We start from the raw sequence: 16,468 nt of genomic DNA on the forward strand, positions 1-16,468 counted from the left end.
CCAATTCTTAGTAGTAAATCATATAGTGGTTTTGCTTCCTTGGGGAATCCTGACTAGTGAAGTATAATGGCAGAGGAGAAAAGGACAGCCTTAGAAAGACTAAGAAGAAAGAGATTACAGAAGAAATGAAAATTTTGCTCATTCATTTGCAGTCTTACCACATTTATTTTAATTTGGTTTATTTATATGTTTGAAATAATCTAAATCTACAGCATATGGCACAAATACGTAAATGATGCTGTTAAAAGCTGAGAATATTCACAGTTCACGAAAAGCTACCTCGAAAATGTTGCACAAAAACTGTTGTTAAAGAAATGAGGAGTTGATTAGCCTTGGTTTCTTAAAATGAAGGATGGAGTAGCCTCTCTGTAGTGAACTCATCTGCTGATGGTCAAGTCTTGCAGACTTCAGTGCTTTCACACTGGAGGAAGATGACCGGCTTAGCACTATCCCTAAGGTGGCTCCTTCATCACTTCACCATCTACACATCTAAATAGGTTGGTGAGGTGTTGTGTAAGAGTGAATGCAAAAGTTTGTGAAAGGTGGCATGAAATATTCACTTTTAAGGTAGTAAGGCTCCCAGAGAATGTATTTGGAAATACATGTCAGTGCAGTACAACATGAAGGATGTGTCCTACTCCAGGTTTGGAGGTGGAAAAGCAAAGAGTTGTGGTTAGCATAGAGTTAACTAAAGTGTTACTGGTGATGCTTACTTTCTCCTGCTTTCTAGGTTTTGATGTCCTGCCCTAAGGTTACCTGTCTCATGGTCTTTGTACTCCAGTGTACACTCCTGATGTGGTTGGCAATTGCCAAAAGCAGGACAAGGACCTGACCAACTCCTCATTAGAAGGCTCATTATCATAACACAGATGGGAAAATGAGGCAGGTCCTTTAGAGGCCAAGATGGGGCCACACGGCAGGGACCAGGAACTAGACTACATCACCAAGGAGTCACTGATTGAGCTGGAACTTTGGATGAAAAGAGAGGGTAAACTACCCTGAGATCCTGCCAAATAAAGGGTGACCTGCAGGGAAAGGAGTCAGAGTTTCAGAAACTAGAGTAAGAGGTTTAGTGGAGATTGCCCTTTCCTCCATAGCTGTTCTTTGCCCTAGCAAATGGTGTTGAAGCTGGAAGAGAATGGCTTGATAGAGGAGATGGAGACAGGGGCTCCATGATAGAGCTGACCACAAACTGTCATCCAGTCTTAACCGTGTTACATAGGTGTCGCGAAACAGAGAAAGAAGAGGGATTTGTTACTTGTATCATCAGTGATAAGACAGTTTGAGATTTTTAGAGGAAAGATTTTATATAGACCATCTGTGTTGCGTGTTACTTTGTTACTTCTGGGATTTGATTTGTACATGCTTTAAGTGAATGGATATTAATCAAGTATATGACAAGATTTTTTGATGGAACTATTTTTATTTACTATACCAACTCCTAACTTAGTTTTACACCTTAACTAGACCTTTCTAACTCTTAGGTTTGCACTTCTAACTCAGTTTTACACCTTAACTAGACCTTTCCTTAACTAGTGAGCTAAACTAAATACTTGAAATATGTTCACTTTATATTTTATGACATTTACAATTTTACCTTTCTGAAAGTTATCATTTGGGAACTATTGAAGAAGAGAAAGGGGATGGGTGAGTGCTATGGTTTGTGTGTAAATGTGCCCCCTAAGCCTCATGCAGTCATGGAGGTGGCTGAATCTAGAGTTTGTGACTGGTTCATTGTCTAGTGCTGGTCTTGGCGGTGTGGGTGCTGAACCCACCCAGGGGTAGGTAGCTGGCATACAACAAGGGAGGGAAGGAAGCTTGTTTTTCCCTTTTGTTCTCATGGCTTCTGGTATTTTCTGCAGCTGCCAAGTTGCCCTTAAGTCATGCCACCCTCCCTTGGAGTCAGCTGATTTTGGACTGAAACATCCAGAAACTGTGATCTAAATAAACCTTTCCTTCCTTCATTTTGGGTGTCAGGTATTTTGTCTTAGCAAGGAGAAAAAGTAACCAAGACAGTAAGGAGGGCTTGGGAGAGTAACAGGGAAAGGATAGAATGAAAATATGTTGTATGCATGTATTAAAATGACACAATGAAACCCACTATTTTGTATAAGTAAGATGCATTAAAAAAGAAAAGGAAAAATTATTCTTTAACATTAGTCAGAACTTTTTCACAGAATACGTAGACTAGTTGATGTTTAAGGGAAAAGGAATTCCACATTGTATTCCCTGCCTCCCTTCCATATTCTCTCCCACACCCTCTCCCACCCTGAACCCCTCTCCTGCTGCCTTTACCTACCAGGGCAGAGGAGGGCCAAGTCTTTTCAGAGAAGAATGAATAGTTATGGATTTCCAAAATCCCCTTGCCATACTAAGAGAACCCCAAGAGCAAGCATAAAATATGCCATTTTTTTACCCTTCTCTTGTTAAATATCATTCTTCTTCTTTTAGTTCAGTGACTTGCTTAAGTATATTGTAATCTCAGTACAGTGGGAATGTAAGAACACAGTAGAGAATGTGTTTTAATGCAGTATCTATAATACAACAGACATAGGTTGGAATAGTGACATGAGAGTTAAAGAGATCTAAGTTTGCACTCATAAATTGTATAATCTTTAAGCAAGTTATTCCTCTTGATTTTCTTATGTCTAGACCAAGCATAAAGATGTCAAATATTGGGTAGTGTTTAGGATTATAGCATCTGGGTTTAGTTACCTCAAAACAAAGTGGTCCAAACTTAGGTTGTCCATTATTATAGTTTCCGTTCTTGAAAGCATGCTTATTCATCTCTGATTAGTGGAAATCTTAAAAATAGTGGAGATTTTTTCTTTTGTTTTCCTAGAATCATCTTTTCTGTTGTTTAAATTTGACAGATAAAGTGCATGTTTGAGATATGATTTTGTGCATACATTGTAAAAATCACACTAAAAGATACACTGCCATTAATCCTTCTCAAAATACTCTCCTTTGCTTCAACCACACTTGTCCTTTGTTCTTGCCACTTTTGGAAGCAGTTTTGGAAATCCTCTTCCATGTCTTTAATTTTGGTGTCATGGGTCCCTTTATGTCATGAATTGATTTAAAACATCTACTTTTCATGGTCATTCTGACTTTGAGGAAGAGCCAGAAGTCGCATGGTGCCAGATTTGTAAGGTGGATAGGGTTATGGGGTAATTAAAATATATATATTAGTATGCATTTGCAACACATGCAGTTTACGGTCATCCTGGGCAGTGAGTACATGTACATAACACAGCTTGTTTCTTTTTTTTATCCCCCTTTTCCCTCTACATCCCTCATAATTGCCTCCCATCTCTTCTAATTTTTCTTTCACCATTTTCATTATTGTTGATATTATCAGTCTTAGCTCATGTCTATGATATATGTTAATATTTCTTGAGATTATTAGGTTCCTATACACGACAGACCTTTATTCTACTTATTTTTCTCTCTTTGCTCCTTCACCCCTTACCCTGAGTCTCCTGGACCCCTTCTCATCTGCAAGAGATCCCCCATCTCCTTCTATCCATCCTTTATTATGCTTTTTGTTGATATTTTGCCTTACTTAAATGAGCGATACCACACAGTAAGCTGATGTGTCTGATTTCTTTCACTAGCCATTATATTTTCTAGGTGCACCCATTTTCCTACAAATGTGTTGAATTTTTTTTTTGTAGCTAAATAGCATGCCATTGTGGATAGATACAACATTTTCTTTGTTCAGTCTTCTGTTGATGGGTCTGTAGGCTGCTTTCAGGATTTAGCTGTTGTGAATAGTGATGTATCACGCTAGCATGATGTCTTATGCTCTTTGGGGAAGATACCTAGAAGGGGAAGAGCTGGGCCATACAAAATTTCTAATTTTAGTTCTTTGAGAATTCTCCATACTTATTTGCATGACAGTTGTACTAGTTTGCATTCCCACCAACAATGTATGGAGGCTCCTTTTTCACTGCAACCTCACCAGCATTTGTTACTCTTTGATTTCTTAATAATTTCTATTCTTCCTGATGTAAGACAGAATCTTAATTATTTTAATTTGCATTCTCTAATGGCCAGAGATGGTGAACATTTTTTTTCATATATTTGTTGGCCATTTGTATTTATTTCTCTGTGAAATGTGTATTCATTTCATTTGTCCATTTCTTATTTGGGTCTTTTATATTAGATGTTCTAACTTTCTTGAGTTTTTTATATATTCTCAATCTTAGTGCTATGTCTGAGGAATAGCTAGTAAAATATTTTCTCATTCAATAGGTTGTCTCTTGACTCTACTAACTAGTTCCTTTGCTTTACAGAAGTTTTTAAAATTTGACGTTGATCCTGAAATATTGTTATTTCTTGTGCAATTGTGGTTCTGTTTAGAAAATTGTTTCTTATACCTGTGACTTCAAGTGTCTCACTTGTTGTATCTTCCAATAGGTTCAGTGTTTCTGTTTTAATGTTTAGACCTTTGATCTATTCTGATTTTAGTTTGGTACATGATGAGAGATATGGATCCAGTTTCAATGGTCTGTAAACAGTTATCCAGTTTTCCCAGCACCACTTGTTGTATAGTCTTATTTTTCCTCCAATAAATGCTTTTGACTCCTTTGTCAAAGATCAAATAGCCGAACTGGCTGGGAATGTTTCTGTATTCTTTATTCCATTGATCAGTATGTCTGCTTTGGTTCCAAGACCACAATGTTTTTATTACTGCTGCTTTGTAATATAGCTTGAGGTTAAGTAATGGATGTTTCTGCATTCCTCTTGTTGCCCAAGATTGCTTTTGATATTCTGGGTCTCTGTGGGTTCCGCATAAATTTTAGGATTGTTTTCCCTAGATCTGTGAAGTATGCTGTTGGTGTTACAATTGGGAGTGCATTGAATCTTTATAACAGTTTTGTAGTATGGCCATTTTGACAGTATTGATCCTGCATTTTCAGGAGCAGGAGACATCTTCCCATTTTCTGATGTCCTCTTCAATCTCCTTTTTCAGAGTACTGTAGTTTTCTTTTCTTTTTTCTGTTTTGGCACTGGGGATCGAACTCACAACCTTGTGCTTGCCAGGCCAGTGTTCTGCTGCTGAGCTCCCTGACCCCACATGGTAGTTTTCTTTGTAGAGGTCTTTAACTTCCTTGGTTAGGTTAATTTTTAGGAATTTTATTTTTTTTGAAGCTACTGTGAATGGTATTGTTTTCATAATTTCCTTCTCATTGAGTTCATTATTGGGGTACATAGAGACTACTGATTGTTAACTTTATTTCCTACTATATTGCTGAAGTTGGTTATTTATTCTGTTAGGTTTTTGGTGGAGTTCTCTGGATCTTCTATAGAGAGTCATCTGCCAATAATGATAACTTGAGTCCTTCCATATCCCTTTTATTTCTTTCTCTTGCCTAATTTCTCTGGCTAGTATTTTGAGTACTATTTTCAACAGTAGTGATGATAGTATGTATCTTGTTCCTGATTTTAGAAGGAATGCTTTTTGTTTTTCTCCACTTAATAGGATATTGGCTGTTGTTTTGTCTTAAATAGCTTTTATCAGATCTAGGTATGGCCTTTTATACCCATTTTCTTATCAAGAAGGAGTATTGGATTTTACTTAAAGCCTTTCCACCATCTACTGGTATAACCATGTGATTTTTGACTTAGTTTCTGCTTATGTGATTTATTGCATTTATCAACTTATATGTGTCAAATCATTTTTGCATCTTTGGGGCAAAACATACCTGATCATGATATTTGATCTTTTTGATAATATACTGCATTGTATTCCCTAATATCTTGTTGAGGATTCTTGCATTTATGTTTATTAAAGAGATTGGCCTATAGTTTTCTAATCAGATGTTAATTTGACTTTGAACTTGCTCTTATTTCCCTAATGTGAGCATTGTTTGCCATGAATTTCCCTCTTATGACTGCTTTCACAGAGTCCATGAGATTCTGGTAAGTTTTACAGGCATTGTTGTTAACTTCCTGAAATTTTAAAGTTTATTACTGAATTTCTTCTGACACCCACTGGTTGATTCATTTTTGTTCTGAGGTTTTGTGCTGTGTTTTAAAACCAACATGCATTTACTGAGCAACCACTCTGAGTCGAAAACTGTGTAGAAGAAGGAAAGATAATACAGACTAGATGTTGACATTTATATATATGTTGGAATTTAAAATGGTATTGCAGATATCTCTTATACTGTTTTCTATATTTTTTAACCTTTTCTCTTTGTAATTTAGTCAAAATTCTTCACTAACCATTATACTTTCTAAATTCTTCTTTTAAAATAAAATAATCTACATTTATTTTATTTATTTAATTTTTACTTCAGAATTTTCTTTTTTTATTTTAAAGAGAAAAAAGATAAAATTACAATGAAACAGTTTCAAAATAGGTTAGTAGATCAGTTATGATAATTAATACATTGAGTACTTCACTCACTTTAATAAAATTATATTTGTTTTATTTTCAATTTTTTCCATTAATTTCTTTTCGAAACTTATATAAAATGTAGCTCTCTGATGAAATTCTCCACTGTGTCAACTATTTTTCTGAGCATTATACTAATACTAAATACTACATGTGAAATTTTCAGAGATATCTTATAATCCTATTTTTTTATGACCGGTTGTGATGGTGAGATCACTGTAGTTAGGGACTGAAGTAGGTGGAAGTTAGATTTCAAGGTTTGGTGGAGAGGGAGGTTGTTCTATTTCTAGTTTGCCTTGCTTTTTGAGTAGCCCTTCAAGACTGTCTGCTAGAGGTTTTAGTTTTTTGTTTCTTTCTTTGTTTTTTACCAAGACCATTCCACCTTCATGGACCTTGAAATCCAAATTTTGACTTACAACATTTGCAAATACCAAAAAGTCTGCTTAAAGTTAAAAAATAGATTTTAATTTTTTAGAGTACTTTTTTGTGTCACAGAAAAACTGGGTAGGGCTTTCCCGTATGCACCCTGCCCCCACTGAATTGTCTGCATTTTATCAACCTTACCTGTTGGAGTAGCACCTTTATTATAAATGACAAATCTACACTTACTCATTGCTGTCACTCAACACCCATGGTTTACATTAGGGTTCACTTTTAGGTAATGTATATTCTTGGCTTCGGAAAAATGTATAATGGCATGTCGCTCTCATTATAGTAGCATACAGAGCAGTTTCTTGGCCCTAAAACTCTTGTGCTATACCAGTCCATTTTTATTCCCCCCAACTTCTGCCAACTACCAATCTTTCTTTACTGTCTCCATAGTTTTGCCTTTTTCTTGCCATCGTATTGTTGAAATTATGTAATCATAATTATATCAGACTTCCCTGGCTTCTTTAACCTAATAGTATGCATTTCAGTTTCCTCCATGTCTTTTCATAGCTTGACTCATCTCTTTTTGCCAGTGAATGATATTCCATTATGCAATGTATCACAGCTGTATTGGTACCATTCACCTACTGAAGAGCATATTGGTTGCTTCCAGATTTTGGCAATTATGAATAAAACAGCTAGGAAAATTGTTGTGCAACTTTTTGTGTGAACAGAAATATTTAACTCCATTGAGTAAACAGCAAGGAGCATGACTCAATCTTGACTTTATAATTTCAATAGTCTTATTTTTCTCCCTGGAAGTTATTTTGATGCTTTCTTAAGTTAGCATATTTTTTTCCTGGTATTTCCTTCTCACATTTTTTATTATGTCCTTTATGATTTTAATCATTTAAAATGTACTTATTTTGTTGTTTTGTACTCATTTGATTTTCTGAAATATTCAGGGGTCTAAATTCATTGTGTATTATCTGCTGGTTTTTAGTTTACATATTCTGCTATGCAGTGCCCCAAAAGAATTTATCAACTGAATACCAAGTTCTATGTTAATTCATTGACTTGTGATTTCTGAGGCCATGCAGTTACCATTGAATTTCAACCATGAGAAGAAAGACATGGTTATAAAGCATGAAAGGAAATTTTTTTTTCAGAGTTCAGACTTACAGAGATGAACCTCCTTTTCATTTTTTTACTTGTGAGAGAGTATCCCCCAGGTTATCCTTTCACTTATAGTGTGGGCTACAGTGCATGTAGGTTCATAATTTTATGTATGCATATTACTTCCACCTCTCAGCACTACTTGAGTGCAAGGTTTGAGCTCTTGTTTCTGTATGGCCATTAGAGGCAGCCTCTTAGTCTACAGAGTGCAGCAGAGACCAAGGCCCCAGAGAAATCTGCGTAGGCCCTTCCACTGATTTTGTTTCTTTTTCTATAATATTTAGGGGATTTATTTCATTTTCTTGTGATCTCAGCTAAGATCTTATGTAAAGATCTTTATATACTTTAACACTTTTAGTTTCTTTTAATTTTAGGCAGAGATTTTCATATAATCTGGTTTTCCATACTTCTTGAAAGTCTTAAACTGACATAATTTACATGGTAGGCTTAGCAAAACTCAATAAATGTTACCTATTATACATCATCATTATATTATCTTCACAAACATACAAATCCTAAACATTTGGATAATAAGATACTAGAAAACTTTATGATAATTTGCCTATCAACTGAGGACATGGTTATTGGATATAGTACTATAGAAGTTGATTGTAAAAACAATGTAATCTAGCCTATTGTGATGGTTAAACCGTATGCCCTTTCTCCCAAGTATGTATGCTCCTCTTTTTAAAACCTGTGTTTTAAAAAAAACCCTTATTTCCCCAGGGAAGCTAGAAAATATTTATAACTTTGTGCTTTTAAACATTGAAATCTATACCTATTGGAACCACTTCACATATAACCAAATATGCTGTATGATTTAAATCTGTATTTAAAAATTTTGTGTCTTGCATGAAACTGGATATCCTTTTTTGCCTTTTACAGGAGGATACTTCATCGAGACTTGAAGTCAAAGAATATATTTCTGAAAAATAATCTACTTAAAATTGGTAAGTTTTTTTTAAATGGGACCGTATATTCTAGATGTATATCAAGTTGAAGTACATGGCACATGGAAATGTTAGAGTAATTCTTTTTTATTTTCAAAGTTTTGTTTTTATATGGGTGGGCCCAACAAAATCCAATTGTCTTTTTACTGATTATCTGATGTAAATTGAGATATAGAACATTTATAATTTACTTGCTTAACAAACATTCTTTGAGTTGTTATTCCATACCAGGCACTTTGCAAATTGTTAGATGTTTTTGTTTTGCTTTACTGGTTTGATTTGTTATTGTAGGTTTCTTACTTTTATTACAAGCAATAAGTCTTTCTTTCTTTCTTTCTTTCTTTCTTTCTTTCTTTCTTTCTGTACTGGGGATCAAACTTACAACCTTACACTTGCCAGGCAGGTCTTTGTGCCATTGAGCTAAATTCCCAGCCCTGCGATAAATATTCCTTATAGATAATTAACATGTTGGCATAATGGCTTTGTTAGTGTTTATTTCTTTAGAACTGTACTTCTACTTCCGTTGTTCCTGGATTGTCTAAGCATCATGTAGCTGTTCTTAGTGAGTGAAGGAATTAAAACATGCAACAGATTAGGCAGGAAGAGAGAAGCCAATGCACTCACATTGTTTAGGTTTTTTCTTTAAAATTTTTATTTACTGTAAATTAAGGACAAAATCTTCTTCCTTGGATAAAATTGCATATCGTCATTTTCAGTCCTTCCAGAATCACTCCATTTGTCGTTATTCAGACTTGAAATAGCTTTTTACATTGTTACCTAGCTCTCTATAAATTCTGTAAGTATAGAATTTTAAATTACATGTAAATTCCCTTCCCTGGTTCAAAAGCTGTTATTTCCTGTAAAGTTTATGTTTTTCTTTTTTATTGGTACCGGGGATCAAACTCACGATTGCCTGCTTGCAAGGCAGGCGCTTATGCTGCTGAGCTAAATCCCCAGATCCTAAAGTTTATGTTTTTACAACCATTGTATAATTTAAAGTATCATTTTTCCTCCCCTTTAAAATGATATGATGATGCATTGCATAATGAAATAAGCCAATTGGACACTTATTCACCTGTTAATTTCCAGTGCTGAAGTTTTTGTTTAAAAGCATTCATAAAGATTAATTATTACTTTAAGGGGATTTTGGAGTTTCTCGACTCCTAATGGGATCCTGTGACCTGGCCACAACTTTAACTGGAACTCCCCATTACATGAGTCCCGAAGCTCTTAAACACCAAGGCTATGACACAAAATCGGACATTTGGTGAGTGGGCAGTGGGCAATTGGGTGCTGTGAGTGGGCCGACGTGGGGGCTTCTTCCTCTTCTGCCCGAGAAATAACGATTCATTTCCTTTTAAATTCATATACTTACTACATTCACTCTCTTTATCCTCTTGACATTTGAATCATTTTGGATCAGAGTAAAAAAAAGGCCTTTGGGTTTGGAACTTGCTATATTCCATTAAATTCATTTCAAAAATTCTCTTTATACACAGCTTAATTGGTTGGTTTAGATTTTTAGTTCCTGAGCCACAGAGGAAAGTTATTAATGTGCCAGAAGCATTAAATTTTGATGTTTCTGTTAACCTATGAAATAGAGCATTAGTAATTCCAAATACTGTGCTTTTACTTTAAGGTTAATATCCAACTCTGTAGGGAGATAAACAGAATTTCTGCATTTTTTATTTTTTGCCATTTTAAAGAATTTTACTAAAGATATTTGCTTTATGGAAAACCTAAGTTTTAAATTTCTGAGGTTTTAGTGATAGATGCATGTGAGATTTCTCAGTTTCTGTAGCTTTTGTATCAAAGCAATTTCTCTATCCTGTTATGGATCCAGTTTAAATATTTCTGAAGAAGCCATGTAGAAAATGACACTCAGTAAGTCCTTGTGTGAGCAGTGGATCTTATTTGGGGAATATTTCTTTACTTTGAAGCACAATTTTCAGCTCCTTAAGGGTTGAAAAAACAGTCTAGCAGAGAGCTTGTTAATTAAGTAAATAATTATTGTATGCAAATCAACATAAGTAGTTCTAAGCTTTCAAAGAGGAGCAGTGTGAAAGATGTGCCCACTTCAATTTTCTACAGAAAATAAAGTAGAAAATTATCTTTTCTCTGGTTAGGGAAGAGTGAGCCACAACTGAGAATAGGGCCTGGGATTTTTATAGAGGTCACTGCTTCTGTTCTTATTTGGGTGCCTTCCAAAGAGGAGAGAACACTGTTAGGTTGAGGCTGGACTGTGGCAGTTCCTCATGAATCTTGTTTCTCCAGTTCAGTTTTGTGGTTGTTTTTAGCTTCTTCGGTAGATTTTTTCCCCCTTATCTCATTTCTTCTCATTCACCTATTATTTTCCTTATCCTTTCCCCTCATTCTCCCCATCCTCCAAAAGAAGTAAAAAAGAAAACCAACTGGACATAAACTAAAAATTTGGAACCAGAAAAACTGATTATTCAAAGTAATGAGGCTCTGTAAATCTGGCTTCATTCAGCATTTTACTGTTATTTCAGAGTGTTACAGTAGCCCTTAGGGTATAAATGCAAAAATGATAGAATTCTTTCACTTTATGAAAAATCTTGATCAGTGTTGGGCTTTGGATCGAATCTCTTTATATGCCTATATTTCTCTTCACAATTTTAAAACTTATGGCTATTTAAATAGATTCAAGTACCTAATGTCTTCATGGTTTAAGAGGGTACTTCAAGAAGATGTTATATTGTGCCCACCATTTAAGTTTTTGGGATTACACATACAATGTACCCTGCTCCTTTTGATAAGGTGCCTGTATCAGTGGGCGGGCTCAGAGGAGTATTTGCTAGGATACTGGGGAACAGAACCCACAGAGAAAGAGGAAAATGTGGAGTCTTTTTGTCAGTTGTATTAGTGCACAGTACTTCTCTTTTACAAATTGATCCTGCTATTGCATGAAGAATTATGGGGATATCAGGCAACAGTGCTGTCATGTTTTACAGTTATAAAAATATTGATTCAGACACAACTTAAAGCAGCCCAAGCTTCTCAAATATCAAAATCCCAGCTCTAGACCAATTCTCATTGCCATGATTCTTAACCTGTCATCTAATACAAGCATCACACCTTGATTCTGAATAACCACCTTATTATGATTTTTATAATTATCTTACTTATATCTAAAGCAAAATGGTCTTACCAGTAATGGAATTTCTACTGCCCAGCTCAAAGTAGAAAAATTAACAGAAAGCCATTAATTATAATGAGAGATACATGAGTATTATTAGTAATTTTGGGGAGATGCTCCTGAAAAAATTAGATTGAGGTTGATAACTTGTCTGTGCATTTTTCCACTTATTCAGGAATATTTTCTTAGGATTAGAAACATTTATGAATAACTGACAGATGTTCTGCTTTTGTTGTAATAGCCAAATATATCTATAAGTTAAAGAAGAACTGGTCTGATACTAATTATATCTTCATTTGCTAAAGTTTTGCATTTGCAACCTCATCTTTGTTCTGCAACCCTTTAAACCTTTCTGGATTCAGTTCCTTACAGCATTCAAGGACAAGAAATCCCTCTCTTAAGAATAGGTTAGGTTATATAAGTTTATAAGCAGTTAATGGAAAGTTAGGATAAGTTCACCGAAGGACAATGCTTTGGATAAAACTGATTTGTATTAGCAATTGCTAAGTACTTTTCTATTCAAGAGGAATATAAATATGAGTTGGGTTACTAGGCCAATTCTTGAATTGACTTAAACTATAAATATTTAGAAGATACAATTTAAAAAATTTACTTGATGGTGCTTTCCATCTCCAGAGTTTCCATTTGATTTTTTAATGTAATTTGTCTCTTTATTCTCTATTCGATGTGATATTCATCATACTTTACTTTTTAAAATGTTTTATTTTTTTAGTCCTTTGCATACATTTATAATGGCTGTTAAAATCTTTGTTAAATCTAATATCTGGACATTCTCAGGTATTACCTCTTGTCTGCTTTTTTTTTTTTTTTTTACAGTTTACAGGTCAAACTTTCCTGGCACTGTGCATGTCTCACACATCTGGAGAACTGGACATTTTAGATTGCACACAATAGCTACTGTAGACATTTCTTCTCTCCTCATCCTCCACAGTATCCCCCTGCCCTGAGGCTTATTTGTTTATTTATTCATTAGTGACTTGCCTGGATATTTTATTAACATCTATTTCTCCTGCATTAGGAAGCCTCTGGTGTTCTTCAGAGTGCAGTGCTGGACGCATCCACGTTTATCTTGGGATGGTTGCAGCATCCATTCTATTTGTCTCTTTTCTTATTCTCTCTGATAAGCTGTCTTCGCTCTGTTAAAATCACACCTAGCTCTAGTTAGCACACTTCACCATCAATTTCTTCAGCTATATGTTGCTTCTTAAAGTTAAGGCTTAACTGAGACCAGTCATTCCATAGGAGGTCAAATTGGGATACTGGGTATTTTCTCTAAGGAGCTTCTCAAGCAAGGAAAGCATGTGGCTATTACAGCCTGCAAAGAACCTAGGGTTCTGAGCAGAGAGGCTTCTTTGGAAGGGAGCACAAGGTAAAGTGCTCCCATGATTCTTAGGGACATATGGCGGATTGTGTTTTCCAAAGATGGTGGTCACAATGTATCACATTTCATATGTTCATTTTGAACATGATGTTGATGCTGCTCTTAATTGAGAAACTGAGAAATTGAGGTCTGTGTTGTTTCACCCTTTATTTTGTATAGCCTGTGATAATGGCAAAAATGATGCTATGGGACTTATGAATTTAGATCATAAGAGGTGACACAGCTTTTGCTTGGTTTCATTAAGATTATTGTCCTTGAGAAAAAGCTATCATGTTGTGAGGAAGCCTGAATAGCACAACAAGAGATCAACACTAACTGGTCAGCTGTCGGGGAGAGCCACCGCATGAGTCTCTCCAGAATACGCAGATTCTGTAAAGAGTGAATTCAAGGTTTCCTGTTAGTCTCTAAACAAATAGACTCATAATCAAAATTATTTATTATTATTTTAAGGCACTAAACTGTAGCGTGTTTTGTTATGTAGCAGCAGTAACTCTCCTTGGGTCAGAAAGCAGGAGTTAGAAGCAGTGAAACCTGGACTTCAGCTAAAAACAATTTTCCTTGTACCTCAGACTATACACTTCATTTCTCCAGCACCCCCAACTTTTACTTTCTTACCACACCAACCTGACCTCAGCCCAGCCCAACTCTTGCCCAAACCTGCATAGGTAGCTACCTCCAGTCTCATCTCTCTACTATTCATACATTTTAGTGTATTGGAATCAGCTTATACCAGCTCACAAGACCATTATCCCCACTTTTAAATTCAATGTTCAGTGACAGCACATTGGTAACGTGAAATCAGACATGGTATTTACACTATAGAAAGCAATAAATGCTATAAATTAGGGTTTCCTCTGCTCTTTTAGGAAGCCAATTTACTAGGATATTTAACACCTTAGCTTTATCCCCTACCCTGCCCCAGGTGGTGTTTATGATGTCTTTCTCTGGAAAGGACATCAAGACATGTAAATTGTGGTCTCTGTGCTCAAAGAATTGCCAGGCATATAGAAACTTTTTGTGCTGTTATGCTGTTATTGCATAATACAAGGATCTGGAGTATAAAGAGGGGAGAGACTGAGTATAAAAGGTGAGAACCACGAACATCAGCTACATTCCCAGAGGGCTTTCTCTGACTGTTGAAGACCCTGGGAATGCTGAATGTAAGCACATATACTCATGAGAAAGCTCGATGTCTCTGATTAGCTGGAGGTCAAAGTATGTATGTGGCAAAAGAGGAGGGATAGTTTTGACTAAAAGCCAATTGGGTTCAAATACTAAATGTAATCATGCTAAGGAGTATGGGTTTATCTTTGGGAGGATGAGAAGCTGCTAATGTGGCAAGGAGGTGGTGTATTAGTCAGCTTTGTTGCAAAAACAAAGAGCTTAGCTATGTAAACCATTCATTTTTTTCACCTTTACTAAGGACCTCCTTAGGTTAAATGAATCTCTACTCTGACAGAATTGTGGCGCAGCTGAAAAGATAAGAAGTATGAAATATAAATGACCTTTATTTTAAGAATGTGGGGAGAGACCCCCCCCCCCGACCCACTGGGGTCCGGCATAGTCCCCAGGGGCTGGCATTCTCTGCAGGGTCTGGCAATCTCTCTCCAGGGTCTGGCAATCTCTCTCCAGGGTTGGCGATCTCTCCGTAGGACCCGTGGAGTGGGGGCATACATGTAGCTTAGGTTTGGGATGGAGCCTAAGGGGCATTAGGGATGCACAGGTAGCCCATTGGTATTCATTTTGCACCAAAGGCAAATTCCTAGGGGTGGGGAAGATGAGTTCCTTGGTTCCTCCTCCAAGGCTTTACCCGCTACAGTGTCCAGCCTAGGGCAAGATTCTTTCATACCAGTCTTTTGATTATTATTAGGAAAAAGGGCGGAGTTTTTCTTTCTTTTACTGATTCCTGCTGGAAGGGGGCACTGTACTGGGGTTTAGGGGAGTCGACAGGATGACTGTTGATGCCCATGTAGAAGCTGGTGTCAGGTGTTTTAGCCAGGACAACTTTATCACTGGTGAAGGCCCGTATGTTAGACTGGAAAGACAAAAAGACAAAATGTTATGAGGAGGCATGGTACTGTCATATTTAAGGACCCAGGTGAGGTAGAATTATTGTCATGGTAAGGTAGAATTCTGAAAAATAAATGTGGGGTTAGGAGGAGTGAAGTTATGAGAGGTGATTACTCCCCCATCTGAAAGGGTAAAAGTTAAGAGGGTAGGTAGGTAAGGCTTGTCTCTGGTATGCATGATGTGGGAGTCTTGAGGAAATACTGCTGGGAGTCCTGCTATAAAAAGAATAAGAAATTAGAAACCAAGTTGGATAACAAAACATGACAGCCTGAGAGTTGTGGCTGTGATGCCTTGGTGAGGTGGAGAAGAGTGGGCAAAAGGATGGTTAGATCTAGGGTTGGAAGGGCATCACTTTCACATGTGAAAGTGAAACGAGGATGGCAGTCTAGCAACTCTGATTGCTGCTGAGGTTGCCAAGAAGACCAGGTATGGACCGCTTTAACTTGGTTGTAGTCCTTGTGATGATTAGTAAGTATATTAGCAGTCTCCCTGGTTGTGGGAAAGACTTTTATGTATCCTGAAAAGTATAAACAAAGTGAGAAGACAAAATTTATCTGTCAGAACAAGAAGTCAACAAGAAGCTAAGATCTCCTGAGAGTCGGTGCCATGCGTGGGCTGACTGAAGGAGAGCCAGATGCCAGCCCCTTCCAGCATGTGGGCAGGGAGACAAGAAGAGCCAAAGTTCTCCCTTTCCCACTTAAGTGACCAGCTGATCCGGAGAAGCACAGGCTGTGATGATGGCTAATGAGGTGGAATACAATTTAATGCTTGTAGTGTTCAGTGTTTCACTTACTTCGTAGGCCTGGGGCCAGTACACTGATCATCTATTTGGAGGATAACAGTATGCACTGTAGCATTATGGGGGATCTCCTTCTGAAGGTGGTGGCCATTATTGATTCACTATTGTTTCAAAGTCCTGTCCCATTCTCATTGTTTTG

The 16,468-nt window shown here is 36.6% G+C and overlaps 1 protein-coding gene across 4 annotated transcripts in view; it reads left to right on the plus strand.

Annotated features, from left to right (window-relative positions):
- The window catches only part of Nek11 (NIMA related kinase 11), a 309,129-nt gene that overhangs the window by 66,134 nt on the left and 226,527 nt on the right, over positions 1-16,468 (plus strand). For all 4 annotated transcript variants that reach the window (XM_063248985.1, XM_063248986.1, XM_063248988.1 and 1 more), the window contains 2 exons: positions 8,837-8,901; positions 10,042-10,168. In XM_063248985.1, coding sequence (XP_063105055.1) covers positions 8,837-8,901; positions 10,042-10,168 — 192 coding nt within the window. The remainder of the gene's footprint in view (positions 1-8,836; positions 8,902-10,041; positions 10,169-16,468) is intronic.

The sequence above is a fragment of the Cavia porcellus genome, unplaced genomic scaffold (assembly GCF_034190915.1).
Source record: "Cavia porcellus strain 051 isolate PalLab524CR breed Dunkin Hartley unplaced genomic scaffold, mCavPor4.1 scaffold_5, whole genome shotgun sequence".
NCBI lineage: Eukaryota > Metazoa > Chordata > Mammalia > Rodentia > Caviidae > Cavia > Cavia porcellus.